The sequence below is a fragment of the Strix uralensis genome, chromosome 7 (genome assembly GCF_047716275.1).
Source record: "Strix uralensis isolate ZFMK-TIS-50842 chromosome 7, bStrUra1, whole genome shotgun sequence".
Taxonomy (NCBI): domain Eukaryota; kingdom Metazoa; phylum Chordata; class Aves; order Strigiformes; family Strigidae; genus Strix; species Strix uralensis.
Window position 1 is genome coordinate 18,644,798 of NC_133978.1, and position 21,632 is coordinate 18,666,429.

The 21,632-nt window shown below is 35.5% G+C and overlaps 1 protein-coding gene across 5 annotated transcripts in view; it reads right to left on the minus strand.

Moving 5' to 3' along the window:
• Positions 1-21,632, minus strand: part of ADK (adenosine kinase) — a 291,237-nt gene that overhangs the window by 202,721 nt on the left and 66,884 nt on the right. For all 5 annotated transcript variants that reach the window (XM_074874605.1, XM_074874604.1, XM_074874602.1 and 2 more), the window contains exon 4: positions 3,777-3,855. In XM_074874605.1, coding sequence (XP_074730706.1) covers positions 3,777-3,855 — 79 coding nt within the window. The remainder of the gene's footprint in view (positions 1-3,776; positions 3,856-21,632) is intronic.

A 21,632-nucleotide genomic window follows, 5' to 3' on the forward strand; every position in this document is an offset into this window, starting at 1 on the left:
GATATAAAGCCAAAATTTAATGAGACAAGTAAAGGTCAGAGCAGCACACTGCAGTTTCAATTTGATACCCCCACTCTCCTCCTTGTTCTTAAGTGTGCATCATAACTTCAACTTTAAATACAGAGCAAAACTGGAAGTTAGTATAAAAGGATAATTCTAATGCCAAGGTCACTAAAAGAAACAGGAAAGTTCAACTTTAGTTTCTATCCCAGAAACTAAACAATTGCAATTCGGCTCATCATCTATAGTCCTCATATTCCAAAGTACTATCAAGCAATTTTCAGTGAATGACACCTGATTAAAGCCTGGTCCAACAAAGTTATTAACACTCCCTACTGGTGGGTTAAGGAAAAAAAAAAATCCCAAACAACTGTGTCTATTAGTAACATTGCACCTCTAGAAGTGCATCACCTGCATTTTCACCATTAATCTGGATTCCAATTGTTTTCTGCATTGTACTGCGCTTCAGGAAAGCCCTTTATCATTATTCCTTTCCCCTCTCCCCATTCTTTACATTCTGTCTCTGTTTTTCCACTCAGTACCAAAGTCTTAAATTAAAAGATATTTATTTCAATAAGACTTTTCCTTAAGGCCTTAGAAGTACTCAATCTGTTCTGGTTAGCCATCTTTTCTTTACCAGGTGAACAAATTTGCACCCAAGAAAGACCAGAGTGGACAAGGAAAAGCAGATTGGTAAGGAAGAAACAAGGACAGCACAATGACACAGAATCAGAGCAACACTGGGATTTTTATACTGTTTCTCACTTTCCAGATTACTTATTTCCTATCCTCAGTTTTGTCTTTTCCCTCACATGCTTTTCTGTCTCCACTTTCTTCAATCACTCTGTCACTATACCTCTCCTAATATGAATTAGTATTTCTAAGACATAATTATCTGTTAACTTAAACTCAGGGTTTTTTCAGGAACAGAGACATAGTCTTTCTTGAGTAGATCTCACTGTCTTTACAGATACAAAAGAAATATCCAAAATATATGAGCTTGTGTAACAGAAGTGATGATCACCATACACCATTTTTCCTTTTTAAATACATTATATACCATAAGTTTCCCCACTCATTTTGCCTTTGGGTGTTTTTGTTTCAATATAGTGGTTTTTTGACCTTTAAAGCAGCAGACTATTTGAAACAAACAATTCAATGAAATTATTTCTGTTGCGTCTTAAATTCTTTTTTTTCTATTCCAATCATTTTATTAATTGCTCTCCAATTTTCCTACCACACTCCTTAATAATACACTCTTGCCACTCAGAAATTAACTTTTAAAAAAGCAATTGCCAGACTTCAGAGGCCATTTGTTAATTTCCAACCATTCTACTCAGACAGGTTTTCTACTGCAGTCAGGCTTCCAAGAATGGTTTTCTTTAACATGCCATTATTTCTCATCAACTTCTAAACAGCTGAAACAAACTTTTTTGTTCATATCTCTCAGCTTTTAGCATACTTTTTCAAGCTTTTCCCATAAAGTAACACAGGTTGAGAAATTAATAGGAGTTGTATTCTCAGGATTTCTTCACCATATGTCTTTCCACAGAGAATCCACGTTCACTTAAGAGTGTGTCTACCTCAGAGATCTGAATCTATTTATTGGTTCTTTACTTCTCAACCACCAGTCAGGCTTCCTGAATCAGTCTTTTCTTTCTCCTGTTACTTTCAACAAATAAATATATATTTAAGTTATTCAAGATCTAAGATCACTTACATACTCATTCTCTCCAATATGCCAATGAATACTGCTGCAAAAATTCTTCCAGAATTTCTAGTTTAATTTTTGGTTTAAACTATCTTCCTATCCTCACATTTTTTTCTTCTGCTAAAACCTTACAGAATAACAGCTTCTTTCAAGATTTCCAGAATTCTCTTTTCTCTCTCTCTCTCTCTCTCACCCTCCCATCCTTCTTTTTCAAGCCTCTTAGTGATGTTATGTTATTCATGCACAACTGTTTGAAGTTTCAATCTTATTTGAAACAAAAACTAGGAGATGACAACCCTTCTGGAGACAAATACAATTCCAGATGGCAACTGGAGTTGAATGCGGCTCCCAGCTCTGAGCCAAGGTAAAGGAAAAGTTCACTGACAAAACCCGATCAGTATAAGAACGGAGCATTGACATAGAAACCTCTACATTTCATTGATTTAAATTTAATCTATTTCATTTACTATATAGGTTCTGTATACTTCATAGTATAATTATTGAACAATACCTGGACTGATAGATTAAGAGACAGTTAAGTATGAGACATAGTTTACTAATAAATTAGCTGATGCCACAGGTCACTTCAAGGAGAGACAGAAATAAAATCCTTGGCTTTTTGAATACTTCAAAGTTCAGAAATTCTGAGTCTACCACATGCATTTGATTCTAAATCTCCTCAATCTTGATGTAGAAAAGGAAGCAGAGTTTCATGCCTCTGAACTAATAAACAGTTGCAGAACTCCCTCCAAAAAGCTGACCTCTAATCAGCGGTCATGGAGGAGAAACCATCTCTACACCATTCCCATAGGTCAAGCAACAGTCATACTAACACAGAATTAATCCAGTAACTTCAGCCCTCCTGATGAAGAGGTTTTTTTTCAAAGTATCAGAAGCAAAAAATTGGCTTGACCACATAGTAAAAAAACCAACCCAAACAAAAAAGCTCTGAAAGCTGTCTGTATTTAAAAAACTTAACCATTTCAGAACTACAATGCTATATACAATAACACGCATGCAACTTAGATTTCTCTCTGTTATGAAATATCTTTATCACAAATATTTGCAAAACAGTTGGGGTTTCAGAAAATGAAAACCTTAGTAAAGAAGCAGCAACTATTTTGTACAAAGGAGCAACGATTATTACTATAAACAAATTTTTCCTTTTTATTGGTGGGGACAACCTTAGTTAAATTATAACTTAATTTCTTCCAAACGTGTATTTAATGCTATGTGGCAGTAAGTTTTAATTATATAGTAAGTCTGGAAGTTAATAAGCCAGGATCATTAGCAAAAACTTTATAAATACAGTTTGTATATTTTTATTTATAGGATTTGTACATTTATCGCAATCCAAAAATACACACACACAGGTATATGCTTAAGGGTATTGTGACAAAAGGCATGCTTTAGGTATAGAAAAGTTAATATACCTGAAATCCAATTCATCATTACTGTTATTCATCATACCCATAGCCAAAGTTTGACATTTCATTCTTTTATGGATAAACTTTCAAGTTTTAACAGGATAAATGTTGTTAGAATCAGAGAATGATGCAGGCTATGAGGGACCTCTGCAGGTCTCTAGTCCAACCAACCACTCAGAGCAGGGCCAGCCTCAAATTTAGATCTGGTTGCTCAAGAACTCACTGTGGTAAGTTATGAAAATCTCAAAGAACAGAATTCAACAACTTCTGTGTTGAATTCTCACTGTGACTTTTTTCTCATCACTGGAAGATTCCTAACTGCAGCTAGGGACCTTGTCCTGGCCTCTTATCCTTCCACCATACACCTCTGATAAAAGCCTGGTTCAATCTTCCTTAAAACTCTCCCTTCCACTCCTAGGTACATAGTAGTTGCAACTATAACTTTAACAGAAAGTGTGTGAAAGGAAAGAAGAGCACAACTTCAAAATAAATCATGTCAAAAAATAGAAGCATACCCCGAGCAACAGAATCACAAGCACTGGTAGTGCTCATGACAAACACAGACAATACAAAGCATCAAATTGATTCAAACTCAACACTTCAAATTATCAATAATTCTTTTTTAAGGAAGAACAAACCTGGGCCACTTTAACGGAATTTTGAGTAGAACCACCAGCATGATATTCTACTTTGAACTTTTTCACAAGTTCTTCAAATCTGTTAAAAAAAAGAAAAAAAGAAGGTTGAGAAAAAAGTTAAACTCTGCACATTTTTTTTTCCAAAAGACGACATGAAGATTAGAAAGAGATGACATCGTGTTATTTGAAATCAAGAAATTCAGATACATTAGTTGTTACACATGGTGCAAGATAGGAACATCTATTTAGATCTTGTCCAGAGTACAAAGTAAAGTGTGACATCAATTTGTATCCTTCACCTTACAGTTGCAAGTAGAGTAAATAACTGAAACAAAACATTATCTGAACCATAAGCTTGATTGTAATGAACTGTTATATTGATAAAATATATGCTTGAAGAAAAATTATGTAAATGAAGACATTCAGATACTTATTTCACCTCATTAAAGCTAAAAACAGAATGTAAAATTAGGTGAGAAGATTCAGGATATCTGGTCTCTGTTTAAAAATAAATTGACCCAAACAACGGTGCTAAGTTTTAAGTTTTCACATGAAAATGGTGCTAAGTTTAAAGTTTTCTTCACATTTTGACAGGTGAAGAACTTTTACGAACAAATCTACTAGTATGTGAGAAAATCTGATAACAGAAAAGCCAAGTGTCTCCAGATGAGCTTTCAAATCCTTCAAGTCATACTACTATGAAAACAGCATTCTCTGGTATCATTCAGTAGTATATTATTAGGTTTGAATGTCAAAACAAATATTTAAACTTTTAATGAAAATATCTACCCTCACATTTCAGATCAAACTTTAGGGTTAAGACCCAGATAGAGTTCTATAGAACACTCTTCCTTGTCTAAGATATATTTTGCATCTCTGATCACAGTACACCACAGCTTAAGAACCAGCCTTCTCTCTAGTCACTGGCTATAGAAAATGGAAGTGTCACAGAAAAGCGAACTAGAATGAGTGAGCTGTGGAGTCTGCAGGGAGGCTGTGCATAAATACTGCATCATGCTGTAAGTTCTAAGCACACTTCAAAATCAGTGGATTAAACAGCAGGATTAACAACCTCAGAAGACATTAAACTCAGAAGGAAGTACTCCTGCAGGCAAGTTAAAATGTTTACTGTAAAATTTCTTTGTACATTTGAGGTTCAAAATGACCTCAAGGTCAACCCTAATTAATAGCGTAGATTTGCCCTTACGGTCTATTAACTTTAGATGTTTATCTTTACCAAATGAGGCTTGCCCAGATAGATGTATTTCAACATATTTTATTGTATTCACCTTTAGAATCTTTTAAAGCAGTGACACATCTTTACTTCAGACACAATGAAAAATGAACGCTATCTGCCAACCCTACCCTTCCTCTCCCCCTCACAACCCCCATCTCCTTATAGTATGTGAACAATGGCTTTGGGGATAGAACTGTCAAATAATGACTTGTTTGTTTAAAAGGTTTTGATTTTCAATACCATGTTACTAATAAGACCATTTTTATTTCTACAGTACTTTCCATTAAAAATGTTTGAATAATGAGCTACTCACCCTAGCAAACTACCAATGGGCAGACAATTAGAAAGAACCAAGAATTAAATTACTACATATGCTTTTCACAGTTATCCACACTACTAATTATCCACCAATTCTATGTCAAGCAATTGAAACCTCAAATGATAGCAAGTATCTGAGAGTGGGAAAAAATAACAAAAACCAACAGGTCTCCTAACAATTGCTTCTCAAGCAAAGACATACAAACCATCATGAACCAATGTCCTGGTTTAACCAGGATAGGGTTAAGTTTCCCCAGCAGTGGGGGGGAGCTCTAGCCGGGTTATTCAGATACCATGCGGACGTCACATCCTGGCAGGTCACATTTTTCCTGGCGCGGGAGCGCGGTGCACTCGTGGTTTTGTACATCGTGCTTCAAACTGCTGTATTTGGTAGCTATTTTGCTCTGTTCATTGCTATCACTATTACTGTTATTGTTATTGCTGTTGTTTGTTGTGTTGCTATTGCATTGTTGTATTAAACCTTTCCTTATTTCAGTCTTGGGGCTTTGTATTTCACTCCCTTTGTGGGGGAGGGGCAGCGGCCGCGTGGTCTCAGACCCCGGCAGGGGCTAAACCATCACAACCAATTAAGTATTTTGGCAATATTTTTTCTTTAATTTAATTGACATTTTACTTTTTCAATCAATTTCAGTGTGTACTGCCCAAAACACATGGATTTTTTGTATTCTTGTATATCTACAAGCATGCCAATTGATATCTTAATTCCTTTACCTAAAGACACCTAATGTTTCTATGTCCGTATTATTTAATGACATGTTAAATCTTATAAATTTAGTGAACTGTAGTTGATCATCTATGTTAGCATCTCTAAATCTAGCTGAGTATGCATTTAAATGCTTATCTTTGTAGTTTGAATAAAATAGGTGGTATCTGCATTTAGGAAAAAAATTGGAAACAGCCTTAAAATACTGTCTGTATTATGAAGATTTCAAGGTGACAGCTATGTAATCTAAGAAATAATCTGAACAAAGAATTTACAAGTACTTAATAGAGTAAAACAAACAATGGTGACTATCTTTCACTATTTCAGATTGAGCATTAACAGACCTAACTCCTTTTCTTCTAATTAAGATAGCAAACTCAACACCTCCAAAGATCTGTATACAAAATAGAACAAGACTTCGTACAATTGTAAGAAAAGTAATTTTTGCTGGTCATTCTCCATGACACATCAAAATGACAATATAAATTGTGTTATTTTAATCCACAAGACCATGATAACAAAGTCATGTCAAGGATGACCTCAAAATTAAGAATGCCAATAGCTTTTTATCTTAAGAAGATGAACAATTAGATGGACATTTTTCAAGATGTCAGCAGATGGCACAAGCAGCATGAGAACACTGACTTTGTCACTGTCTGCTGTATGTCTGACCTGCAAAGAGAAAACTGTCATTCCAGCATGCCCAGAAACATGGTATTTGCTTTTATAAAACTCTCCATTTTAAGGAAGGAAGTTCAACTGTACGAACTGCTCTGAGGCCTGGGAACGCTAAACAGAGCTTCTGTGTGTGCTTCAGGACTAAGCTGTTATCACACTTAGGATAATTCAAGAAAATTAGAACCTTATGAGCGAGACTGAATAATATTTTTGTTTCAGTTTCTGCAACTGTTGGTCTTTCTCAAGGCTGAGCTGTATCTGAGAACTGTGACCCTTCTCCTGACCTAGCAACATACCATTACCTTAAATAACAGAATAATAAATCCCACAATCAGCACCATAGAGGGGCCCCTATTTTTGGTACCATGAATTTGTTCACCACATTACAGCATATTTTAACAGAAACAAGTTTGCATTTGCAGCAGCATATGTTTTCAGCTGTGATACTGGTGATCAACTCTAGCACTGACCAAAGAGGATATGTTAATATTTTGCTCAATTACACTAAAGGTAACAGCACTTTTGTCAGTTGCTTTTTTTTCCCTCCCCTTTATAAAAAAGGATTGACTCCTAATTGAACTTGAAACTGAAAGGTGAGCTTCATTTTTGACAGAATTAATGGCTATTAAAAAAAGGATAAGGTGATAATGGAGGAAGCTATTTTATGAAAGAATACCAACAAGAATAATATTTTTACGCTTAAAAAAAAAATACACTTCCTTACATTACAGGAGGTGGAGGCTTATTTTTGAAAGGCACAGACTCCTCTTACATATGCTATACCATTACCTCAAACTGGAGACGGCTGTTAGAATTTCCCCCCAGTAAGTACCACTGCTGACAATTCCACCAGTCTGCTTGTCACTCAAACCATTCATAACCTAAGCATCACTACCCATCTTCTCTGTGTCCTCTTACCAAACTACATTTAAACCTTACACTATTCCTTCTCACAGCACCTCTTAAAAAGCATGATTTCCTGTACTATACAGATAAATGCACTCATCTTAATATCTAATCTCTTCAGACAGCTGAAAAGATCATCTGTGTCGGCTATCTCTCTGATCAGCTCACCTCTCTCGACACGCCTCTTCCAGCCCCTTCTCAGGCATTTCAAGTAGAAGCTACTTGTCTATATTCTCAAGGCCCTGCAAAGCGTTATGGCACTGAACATACCATCCTTCATTCCAGACATTCAGATTTACAACAGCCTCTGGGCACAAAGCAGTCAACAAAAATACCTTTTCTCTCACTAATCCATGATATCATCCAATGTCCAGTTACTGGAATTTTCTATTAATATTAGCAAGTCTACTTTAAATCTTCCTTCAAACTATCTTTCACCATAATGTCTAAAAAAAGCCATCAGCAAGGCTGTGTGATTTCCCGAGGCTATTCTCCAGCCTAATGACTGGCAACCCTCTCCTGGATCAATAACCATCTTGCAACTTGCTTTATACACAAAATCGGAGGCTTTTTGAAGCTGGGACTATCTTCTTGTTCTATGTTACACAGCAACAAATACAGTTATGTTTGGCTCACCATGGTTTCAAAACCAAACTGACAACAAAAACAAGCACATAAAGCACCCCCTACAACTGAAGGCAGACAACATAAGGCAATGGAACTATAGTAAGGAAAATTAAAGCCATTCAAGTAATGCCATTAAATTTCTGGACACAATTTATATTAGACTACAAAGAAACTCTTTTTGAAGAGTAAAATGGCCATAGAATGCCAACATTTAACTGTCTTATATAGAGAGAGCATCAGGAAAAACACTTCTGATGCATATCTCAGAAGCTACTTACCTGCAAGAATCAGAGAAAAGTAATCTCTTGTTTATCAGCAGGGTGTGTTGCCCTGGATATCTTTAGATATATCTGCTTATTGCCTAAAATGTACTCAGTACCATACATCAGCAGGGAGCTACACTTTAAAAGAATCAGCTGCCAAAACCAGTTTTTTGCCATTTTTTGCTTTTGTCTGCCAGATAATGACAGCCTGAATATAAGACAAAAATCTGGTTATTCTGTATAATAATAATAATAATAAAATATTTCAGTGGATTGTACATTTTTGTTTGGTGTTACAAAAACCTTTGAAAACACTAAGATGGAAACCTCTTAAATAACCAATAAAAGGTTGCAAGTTACACATAAGTCTGGAACTTCTTTTTCTTTGGAGGTCAGTTGGGGCTGGGGAAGCAGCCTTTGTTGATACCTCTAAAGAAGGTAGTAGGATTTGGTACGTTTTCAAGCTATTGGATGAATTTTAATTAGATTTTCATTAAAATCATAATTAATGGTGATCGACACCTTACCCAGATATTTATTTACTTGCAAGAAACAGTTATATTAAGACATGGCAATAGCTTAAGTGTTCAGCTGTGAGGAGAACCAGACAAATACACTGACAGCTAAATGTTTGATCCTTTTAATTGCATTTTTTAAAATCTACTTAAACCTTCAAATTAAGTAACGGTGTCAGAATGTCTATGAAACCACTTCATAAATTAAAAAAAAACATATGCGAGAGAGCATCATATACAACCTGTTCTAATACTACTAAAAGCTCAGTAAAACTACAAAAAAGTACCAAATCTTATTCCCATCTTTTCAGAAAACCCTTCTGGAATAAATCTACACAAACAACTAAATAACGCCAAATGTGCATCCTGATTGTTTTGCAGGGCATGGCAGAAGTAGTTATGCATACATCTGGACAAGCCTGTCATCTGTCACATTCTCAGTTTCATCACAGCCTGGGCCAATGCCAGAACGATGCCGGCAGCCACACCGCCAGGCAGATGGGGCACATGTTGTAGAAAGACAATCTTCCCTGGTCAGTGTTAGCAGGCAAGCCAAAACCCTCATAAGTTGTTCCTAAGTAAAATCTAATTCAGATTTAAGGAAAAGGTCTAGTCTCAGGATTCAAACATTATAGGTAAACCACAAGGTATTATTTTTAAACAGAAGTAAAGGGGAGAATACTTTAGGACAAATACTGTAGGTAAAAAGTAATTCATATTTTTATCTTTAAAGAGTGTACCTAATTTCTCTAAATTGTACAACTCAGTGTTCAAAGTGCAAACCCCAGAAAGAATAGTTACATATATGAACTATTTCATCCTTAGTCTTTGACGTATGACCAATTAAGATCGAGATGCAGATATAATTGGTTGATCTTACTTAAAATTGGATCCGAAAGAGCAAAAATACTGCCTTTTAGAAATGAGGTAGAATCACAAAGGTACATGAGAAAACTTTGTAACAGCTGCTTGGCAATGACTGACTTAACCCAGAGCTAGTTCTTCTCCTTATTAGCTTGGCACAGAATTAAAGAGCTTGGGAATGGGTAGGGGAGTAGAGGGGAAGAATGAAACATGCTAAAAAGGAAGTATTGGAACCAGGTTAGCACCATGGACATAACACAACAGAAAGCTAAAAGTGTTAGGAATATGATTGCTACAACTGAATATAGCAGATTATCATATTTTTCTCCTTTATTTACTGAAGTTCAGAAAACATTGACTCTTCATGGAAGTATTTACTGTTGCAAACTAGAATTTCATATAAAGTATTTTTCTAATCACCTCATCCAAACAAACAGCAAATGAAAAAAGCCAGTAATTCCAACCAGGTTAGGATTATGAGTACCAAATGTTAATATATGAAAGAAGAAAAAAAAAATGCATAGGCAAATTGCAAGATTCATAGCTTTGAAATATTTTACCACAAATGTTAGTGAGGTTGAAAAAAATGCACTTAAATGTCAGTTTGATAAAAGCCAAAAGAACATTTTCCACATGTGTTTGCATTTAGGCATATTGAAACAAGATGGAAAAAGTAACAGTCATTCAAATGTAAGGTTAAAACATCAGCTCTTAAGGATCATGATTTAAAGACATTTCTCAAAGTAATTTTTTTTTCTTTTCTCAGCAAGGAGTCAGGCAAATTTATGCAAGTGTTCTTGAAAAGCTGCCTTTATTCCAGATTATCTGGATATCTTCCTCCTCTCCATTATCTCAAAAATGTACATGATTATTCTCAGAAGCATCGGCCATCACAAGGCAAGTGTTTCTGTTGATATTCTGAAGTGTTGTAGGAAAATGAAAAGAAAAACTATACCACTAGAATATTAAAAGATTACATTTCTGTCAATAAATGCTACAAATACATACACACATTATATATACATAGAGTATCTTCACAAACCTTAAGATATGTGTAATACATGATTACTACATTACACTAAATTTCTCATCAAAACATTTTAAAAGTTTCATGTGAGGATAGATAATCAGAAATACTATTAGAGAATTTCCGTCAGTTCAGTAATTCACTACAAGTTTATGCTTTCCTCCTACTGTCTTTTTGGAAGAAGATCTTCCAAAAGATCAGCCCAGACTCAAAAATTTTGCAGATACATATAGGGATTTGCACCATAGTATTTGTTGTAAAACTTCGTAGCCAGAAATAGCTCCCTGCCCTTATGCATAACCAAAAGGATCAAAAGACATTGCAGGCAGGGAAAAGTATGTGGCATTTACCTTCTTCATCCCTGGATGTGCCAAAGTATGTTCTGGAGCATTAAGGAACAAGGTTATTTCCTTTGTTATTTCTCAGCAGTATTACGAAAACATTTACACTTGCTCCTGATGTTCCCAGTATACATTTGGCAGCTTGCATACAAGAATACCACTTGCAAAAAAAAGTTTTCTGTTTGCTTCTTGTAAGTAGCATGGGAAGAATACGTGCATTCTGAGACCTACAAGTAAATTTGTCATGTCCAAATTTCCTTGCTAACTAACCAATGAAAGGGGAAGTTATTTATCATATGATAAAGTAGTATACTTCTTAATTCTTTTAATATCAATAGTTTTGTCCTACAATAAAAATGCAGGAACACAAGTAACACTGACAGGTTTTGAAAATAAGACTAGATTTACAAAATTAAAAGCAAATTAGAGATCATAATCCTAATTATGCAGCAATCATATGAGACTGCAATAGATGCTTCCTATTTGGCACAGTAGAGACCAGGTGTTAACTGTCAATAAACCTTTAGTGAACACTAATTGAAACTGCTGTTTCACAAGCATCAACTTATGCCAGCTCACATCAAAGTGAAAATTTGTTTAATTTAACAGAATATTTGCTAAGAATATTTTAATATTAAAAGTATTCAGTCATCAAGAGATCTTAGACCTTATCTTTGCTACAATTTAGATTATCTAAAGCTGCAGTACAAACCCCGTTAAGCTGCCTGTAAAGAGCTGACAAAAAAGCCCCATATGCACACTCACACCTGGCAGACAGAAATATTTTACTACAGTAACTTTACAATTTGTACTTTTATCTATAAATACATCAAAACAGTAAAACATTAAAAAATAAGTTAACCAAGTTGCAAAGTTTGGGTTCCAATTCAGAGTCGATAAAATATTAGGAAGTTTTGCAGGGCTGTTCCAAAATCAAATTATAAACTAATTGTTTCCATACATCACTCAGATTAAGAAGCATTTTATCTGAAAACATTCTCTATTAGCACAAAGTCCAAAACAATGGTGACACTTGTTAACCACAACCTAAATAAATCTTTTGTTCTTTACAATAACATAAATGGTTCGTATCAATTCAACTACACTGCTAAAACATCTATTTTTCTTCACCCCTTGTGCTATTTTAAATTTTTACATCAGTAACCAGTCAGTAAATTTAAACCAAGAAAACATTAAAAATACATCAGGGTATGTAGGTAGACCAAGACAACAGTATACGTCCACTCCAAGCTCTTATTAACATTCAGTGAGCTATAATAATTTTCCTCATGAACAAATGAGTGCAGAAAACCCTGCTTTGAGCACAATCAACATTAAATACCAAGTAAGATTTCTATTTAGTTCTCTTTAATCTCCCTGTTTCTCAATACAGCTCTGTCTTGAACATCCTTTAAGATAGTCACCTACTGATAGTGGATAGTAACACAAATTTCTGTAGCTCAAAACCACAGGCAGTATTTATTACCACAAGCACACACGCATACTCCCAAATATATTTCCTTTTTCAAGTTTTTGGTAAGTACATAATCATGTGTCCACACCTTCATTTTCATTAGGTGGCACTGGAAACTACAGAAGGAATCAACTGTTTATTATCAACATCTTCAGATACTCAGGGGAAAAAAAAAAACAAACCCAAGAAAGAAGGAACCAGAACTGTTCAGAAGGAATAACATAGAACTACACTGCTTTCACTTCTGGAAAAGACAAAAACCTGGCACTCCTACAAGCAGCAGAGCTTAGACTGTTGGGATGACATCCAAGGACTGGATACATAGAATAGCCTAACACCTGAGAAGATGCATAAATTGCCTGCCAGGGGGACCATTACAGGATAACCTACAGAGTCAGTGTAGTGTACTCAAACTGGCCATAAACACATGATATCAGGATTTGGAAGCAGTCTAGCCACAGCAGCCTGATATTTAGAAGTTATTTCTTTCTGCTAAAACAGAGATAAGTTTTACCATGCAATCTTTCATGCTACTGCAGTTAAATTGATTCTGATACTTACACCAGCTTATTCATAGGTTTCTCAAGTGTTTTGACCACAACACTACTGTCGGCAATGTAGACATATGCTAGATTTTTAAAATCTAAAATATTAATCTTGACTAAACCAGTCTAAATCCTGCGGATTATCTAGGAGCAGCACACACTGGTAATATCAGAATCATTAAACCATTCAGGTTTAAAGCATTTTGTACAGTGACCACAGCAATCTGAGAAGATGGGTTAAAATGGTATAGGTTGAAGGGTTAACAGATGCTAATAATGCAAAAATATTCATCTGAATGAGGTAAGATAGAACGTTCTCTTTTATCTCAATATTCCATTGATAACTGAAAAAAGCAAACCCAAACAGCTAAATAATCAATGGAGACTAAAAATTATTAGCTCTAAAGGAAATATGCTCTTGCCACCAAAACAGAAAGGCCTCTTCAGACTTGTAATATGCTTTACAAGAGTAAGATGTGTAAACAAAAGAAGGTGAACATATAGATTGTAAGTGGCACTGGCAGTACCAAAGGTGACAAAAAGACTTGATACTGATGCTATTCTTTAAATCATTTCCTTCACAGAAGAGGGTTTGTGGGTCTTTCTTCCCTGTCTTTCATACAGTTCTCCCTAAATCTTTGCATAGTTTTTTTTATAAATGAATCATTTGCACTACCAAATTCTGGAATTTCAATAATACAAAAATGAAGCAACCAGATTAACAACTTTAATTACTCTTACATTGAGTTTTTTACTTGAGCGGTGATATTTTGAGCTGCAAAACAAAGCCTCCCATGTTGTATCAGCACAAAACCTTCAAATCTTGAGGGAGGCAGTCAAAGAAGAGACTATGAATTGCACACAGAAAGAAAAAAATTTAAAATATGGTCTTCAGTTGAGACCCAAAACAAAGATGCTGGATAACCCTTTAAAATAATACACTGAATGTTGATGAATTTGGGGTTCTCTCAAGGATGCAAGTCTTATATAGGGCTTATCTAGTTAGGAATCTTTCCAGAAGATTCCTAGAACTAGAGAACATATTCAGACTTCAGGAAGTGAATGATGTTCTGAATTAGGAAGCAACTATGTATTATTCTCTATCTGTAAAAGGTGACTGTCTTCAATTAACCTTCTTTCTCAAAAATGTTTCACTATTATATCATTACCAGGCTCTTCATCAGTCTTCCAGTTTTTGAGATTTTCATATATATCATAATACAATAATAATAGTGAGTACATGCTCATTCTTACAGGGAGATAAGCCTCCATTTCAACATATTTTCTAGTTGAAGCTTTAGTTACTTGACAGAATATCTCCTGCAAAGATTAGCCTATTATTATTTGCTACAGACCCTCTCCGAAAGCAAGAAGCCCATTTTCTCCAGATGACTCATTAACAAGCACGACAGAATGAAGTGTTCCAGCCTGAAATGCCAACAGCTAAAAATAACTTATCCCACAGCCTATGACAATTCAGTCCATCTCTTCACTCTGTAGGCACAATCTCAGAGGGTCACCTTTTGGGGAAAAAAAATTAGCATATGCAATGAACAGGGGGGACACGACCCACCCAAAAATCACAAGTTACAGAAAAGCTGCAAGGGAATAGTACTGCATAAATCATTTCAAAAAGCAATGTTCCAAGAAGCAATAAAAGGCTAATTCCTCAGCAGAACAACAATTCATGGACTGAAAGGAAAAATCCAAACATTTGACCCAAATATGACAACACTAAGAGGCTCCCTCTGATAAACTGGTCATTTTGACTCCCTCTGTCTGTGTACACCCTGCCACTATGACACTAACAAGACATGTTTAGTGATACCCTGTGTTATTAGTCTTCATGCTATTATTAAGAAGCTTATGGTCAGCTGTTAAGTTTCAGAGAATCACACAAGCTCTTTCACTGAACAGTATTTCTAAAAAGCAGCATTTCATCACAGGAGTTCTTCATGAAAGAATTTATCTCCCTTCCCAAGAAGGTTGGAATGAATGAGGAAGAAACTTACCTTCTTACACTCATCCCTGCAAAAACTAGGGGAGAAAAAAAAAAAAAGAACCTGTCTTGTAGATGTGGAGCATCTACCACCTCTCTGGGCAACCTGTTCCAGTGTTTTGCCAAGCTCATTGTATATCTAGTCTAAATCTACTCTCTTTTAGTTTAAAAGCACTACTCCTTGTCCTGTCGCAACAGGCCCTAGTTGTCCCCATCTTTCTTATAAGCCCCTTTTAAGTACTGAAAGGCTGCAAAAATGTCTCCCCAGAGCCTTCTCTTCTCCAGACTGAACAACCCCAGCTCTCTCAGACTTCCTTCACAGGAGAGGTGTTCCATCCCTCTGATCATTTTTGTGGCCCTCCTCTGCACCTGCTCCAACACGTCCATGTCTTTCCTGGGCTGAGGGCCCCAGATCTGGACACAGCACTGCAGGTGGGGTCTCACCAGAGCAGAGTAGAGGGGGAGAATCTCCTTCCTCGACCTGCTGGCCACACTTCTCTTGATGCAGCTCAGGATACGGTTGGCCTTCTGGCTGTGAGCACACATTGCTGGCTCATGTCCAGGTTTTCATCCACTAGCACCCTTAAATCCTTCTCCACAGGGCTGCTCTCAATCCCTTCATCCTGCAGACTGTATTGATACTGGGGGTTGTTCTGACCCAGGTGCAGGCCTTGCACTTGGCCTTGTTGAACTTCATGAGGTTCACACCAGCCCACTTCTCTGTGGGAGACTCAGCAGCTAGAAATTAACCCTCAGTGGCCTGTATGTCTGGAAAGCTGCTGGAACAAAACATCAGTGCATAAGCACCTGGTAGTTAACTGTCACAGTGACCATTAACTTCATATCAACATTTTCTTTACAAATCAATATGCATTTCTTTCTTCAACAAGATAACTGGCCTAGTATGGAACAGAGGAAAAGTAGACATAATAAGTCTCAACTTAAAAAATGTTCCTGGCATTTTCTCATGTGACATTCTCATTCAGGAAATATGAAATAAAACTAAGTATTCTTAAGTTGTAACACCAGTAACTGAAAAGCATCAACTAAAACTGTAATTTCCTATATAACCAAACTACATCTCAGGCTTGGTCCAGATGTGATTATCCCATTCTGCTGCGCAGTTAACATTTATTAATCAGGCACCTAAACTTAAGAAAACCTAAACTTTGCTTAATGTTCCAAATACAATTAAGATAAAAACAACAGAAAAAATTCTTTTAAGAAGAAAGGTAGTGAGGACTAGCACTGATGAATCAGAAATTTAAAGAACAAGGACCAAACAGGAAATAACTAGGATTAGGCAGCAGTATCACTGGGGGCAGAAGGGAGAAGGTATCTGAAAGTAACGGAGGATCAAAAATGTAAAAATCACTCAGCAACATAATTCCATTGTGGCAGCTGTGGGAGCAGAATTGTGTATATTTTTCTGGAATATAGTAGTAAGGATGACAAGTATTAGACACAAGGAAAATGTACTCTTTTCTACTCAATAGCAATGAAGGCCCCAACTGTCAAAGTCCAATTTTGGTAGCCTACTTTGAGATGAAAAGCAGTCTGGAGAATTAATTGGAAGGCAAGTAGAATAAGGCAAGTAGGTATTAAAACATGATGTATAAGAAAAGAGTGTAGAAACTGAGCTCAGACAAGAAAAGAAATATCTAGAAACAAGATGGACAGTTGAATAATGACTCTTACAAAAAAATCAAACATTTCTCTATGTCTCTTGCAGACAGGAAGAAATTAGCTTAACTAAGACTTAGACTACACATTACAGAAAGCTAACCACATGTAGTGAGACACCCTGCATATAGGGGAGAACATCTCCTTCACTCGTATTTTGAGAACAGCTAGACAAACTTTTAGATATTCCAGCTACATATGTTTAGCCTGGTGCTGTACAATGGACTTGAGGCTCATACCAGCCCTCTGTGTCTATAATTAAAAGTACAGGAGAAAACTGAATGACATTTTCTCAGTTCTCTTATTTCTAGGTTGAACATTCCTTTAATCTTCTACACATAATAACACAAAAACTCTCACAGGAGAGAAAGCAACATACAAAGAGATTGCAAAGGAGCTCACTGCACACTTTTTGAAGAAAACGAAAGGCATTTAATTTCAAACGCAATCTTTCACATTAAGGTCACAAAAGATAAAGAACACCCAGCTGTTCAAGAAATCAGGCAACTCTAACGAAGTTCCACAGAAACTCGAAGCAATCACCACCACTTCTGAAAATGCTAGAAACATTTCTTTAACTTTCTCTTTCACAAATAAAGAAAAATATTACAAAAATTTAAGAAAAATCAAAACTCAAAACCATACCTAAATCTCCTGTTGGGGAGAGGGAAAAAGGAAAATACATGTAAGAATTAAAAAAACCCCCACAACCCACACATCTTTTTGTAGTATCTGTAGACATTCCATATAGCTCAAAGAGCAATTTTGAATAGCTAGACAAGACCAGAATGAGAGTTTTCATGAGCAAATCTGAATGTCCTGAGGTTGATATGAGAGACCAACTTTAGAAAACGTACTTCTAAGAGGATGTCAAGACTTCATTTTAGTGATGTATCGGTGTGTATGAAGTAAAAATAGTCCTAAAACAATAAAGGACCCTGACCTAAATACTACTGCTCATGTATAAGATTGGCCAGGTTGAAAAATCTCCATGTTATGATTGTTCTCTGCTCCTCCTAATAAAAATGGAGGATATCATCATGCCAGAGTGAAAATCAACAGTGTGAGCACCATAAGCAGCTTTGGTCCCCAACACCTTAAAAGGGAAATGGTTAGAGGCTGAAACAGGTACAGTGAAGAGCAACAGGCATAATCAAAGTAATGGAAATGCTTTCACGTTAATGAAGACAACCAGGACAGTCTAGAAGAGTCAACTATGGAAAGAAACAATAATCTATAAATTCCTAAGTGGAACAAGTTGTGACTATTCACATAATCTCATAATACAAGAGATAAAGGACATAAATGAACCAAGCTAGTGACAGATTCCAAAGATGGAAAAGCACATACTTCTAGAAGATGTACAGTGAAGCTATGGCACTCTTTCCTCAGCAGACCATGAATGTCAGAAGCATACTGGATTCAAGAAATTACTCGATAAATTAATGGACAAAACATCTAACAAAATTTATTTGGTAAGAAACTCCTCTCCCCACCCCCAAACACCTACCATCTCCATTTCACAAACTGTCTAAACATTATTTGATGGAAGCTGGGACAATATTCAACACCAACACAGAAATTCAGTAATGCTTGCTATATTTCACAGTCCTTCCCTCCAGTTTCAAATATTGAGCTTTTGAACTGACTGGATGTGACCGTAACTATGTTCTTACATAATACCGAGCAGAGGTACATGAGCCATTTCATGTGTTTTAAGTAGCCTTTGACACCATGACACACTGTTTTGTTATTGAGAAGACTTGGGCTACTTGGTATTATTGGGACATGTCTATTCTTGGGACTAACACTTATGTTAGTGTGGCTGAACCATTTGCAAAAAAAAAAATGTTTGGCCCTTATGCCAAAGGCTGGCCAGTGATATTCACCGCATTACAGCAATACTACCCAATTCAAACACATTTCAGCTATATTTTCTGTAGTCTTGTGGGATGATCCACAGAGAGCATTACTGAGTGGAGAGCTTGAAGAGAGTGTCTCTACCTGACAGAAGATGGTGCCTAACTCCCCTGTAAGTTTGTATATGCCACTCTGTAGGGGAACACCTCTGCAAGAACCTGACTTTGTTCACATACAAAGCCTATCTTTTTCTATCAGGAGTTCCTGACTTACGCTCACCATAGGAAGAATGTCTCATATTGTGTAAAACGATTTCCCTCTCCAATTTTTACTCACTAATTATACTGTAAAAATAGTAAAAGTATAAGAAAGGCCTCCCTCCAAATCCTTTGACTTGACAAAAAAGGAGGATGAAAACAAACATATTCATCCTGACTCTCTCTTGCTAAGAATGACCAGTGGTAGTAAGAAAATTAAACTTTATACACAAAATATACATTAAAGCTTTTTGATTCAGAGCTCTTATTTGTATCAAGACCATATTCAAGTCAATAGGAATGGAAATGCATCTGATCAAAGAATAAGTTGAACTGAGGCAACTTGCAACATTTTCTCTTTTTGCATGCCATGTAATTCTTTGAGTACAAAATTTCAACCAAGGTGGATTAAGACCAACAATTAAACCAATTTTCTATTTTCTATTTCAATTTCTAAAGATTTAGGCTTTTCAAAAATATGTTCTAAATACATTATTATGAAAGTCACAGTGAAATAATAACTTCAAAATTAGAGTTTTCAGTTTTAATAAACAGTCTGATATCATGGTGAACTCTAATTTGTTTGCTTCAACAGGGTCTTTTCCTAGTGGGTAGGAACAAAGCAGCTTTGAATTACAAACAATGCACTGCAGTCAGTAAAACTCATGAGGTATTAATTTACAGTTTCATCTGTGATCAGTTAAACTGTATGTGAAATCTTAAAACATCTTTAAAAAAAACATTGCAAATAACTCAATAAGATTTTTTTCAACAGCGCTTTAACAAAAACCATACAATATTAACTACTATTGTCAAAACAGAGCCAAATGCAAGTTGTGTTTAAAGCCTGTGTTCTTGTAACGAAACAATACTGAGACATGTTCTCCTTCAACAATATCTAAGGAGCTGATACAGAAGTAACAAATATGGTCACCAAAACCACTTTACTCTGATTTTTACTCATATAAGAATAACAATAAAAATGGAAGTAATAATAAAAACAAACAAAAAAAACAAGTATCTGGAAAAAATGTATGTATGCATACATATATATAAAACATGTGTTATATATTGCAAAATAAATACAGGGATTTTGCTACAGTGTAGATATCTGTCTATGTATAACACATGGCAGTTTAACTGGTCTAGAATCAGAGTACTGTCAGCTTATGCTCTTACGTCCCTGATCTCTCCTTCTTCTGGCTTAAAAGTGACTATGTTGTGGCTTTGCAACATACTCAAAGGCACAACTATATGTGCAGAACTTGCTTTTGAGGGAGACAACTTCCCAGCAATATGTAATTGTGGTCAATTGTGAATACTGGGAACATCTGGAACATTTATACTAGTCTTAAAACATATTTATATTGCTAATATGTATTTATTTCTAAAAAGTAACTTTTTATAACTGTTGAATTAACTTTCCATAATTGTTGAGGACTGTGTCCATTTTACAAAACTTTTTATTTAACAAATATTTTTATTAATAGGCACTCATTCATTATAGAGGGAAATTATAATCTTAAACGTTAAATAGAAGTTCATTATGAACAATGTACATCATATAAAATACTTGAAAACATAAGGAAACTTTTGCAGCAGTCATCATAACTTGAAAGTAGCTAACATTCTTCACACATTTACAAATACTTGTTTTGAAAATAGAATAGTAAGCCATCAGTCACAAAGGCGATTTAAGACAGTTTTCACAGAAGTTTTTTACTTCCCTATAGAACTAGGAACACAAGTACATACACTTTTTTACTGCATAAACATAGATGGTAGAAAGTTAGCATAGATCATGACTTAACTATTGCCTTTATATCACACAAATCTAAACTCCTGCTGTGGAAATGACGTATCACTTGCTACTTTTAAATGACTTGCAATGAGAGCTACTGGCACGCTACACAGAACATTCTCATGCACAGTGGCACACACCTAAGAGCGTCAGTGTAAGTTATGCATGTGTCCATGTTTTTATTAAAAACTAACTCCTGAAACAACTAGTCATATACTGTGAACATAATTATACCATTATAAATTATCACCTCATTAATAAAATATAGTAATTTGATTTTCATTCATGACGTTCTTTTTCTCCACTTGTAACTGTTCTCCTTTACTAATTCATAGCAGAGTTAAAATCATTCATTAAAACATAATATGTAACATCTATTTTGAGACAACAGGTAATATTACACAATCAGATCTCTCACGATTCACACATTCCATATACAACTACAAAAAAAAAAAGTAAAAAATGAACTTCCAACACATTTTGGTTAGCTTCTATTTCCTGGATTTACGACTGGGGATTTCTCAGTTGACTGATCTATTCTAATGTGGAAACAGTTGAACTTTAAGCAAAATTACTAAAGTTTCAAATTACAACCCAATGCAAAACGAGTTTGTACCCAGAAGAGAGCTATACAAAACATATGAAACTATTAATGACGCACAAAATCCTTATGTTAAAATCACTCAAGTTCCATGTCAAACACTTTAAAGTTAGGAAAAGCTGGAAATAAGACTTCG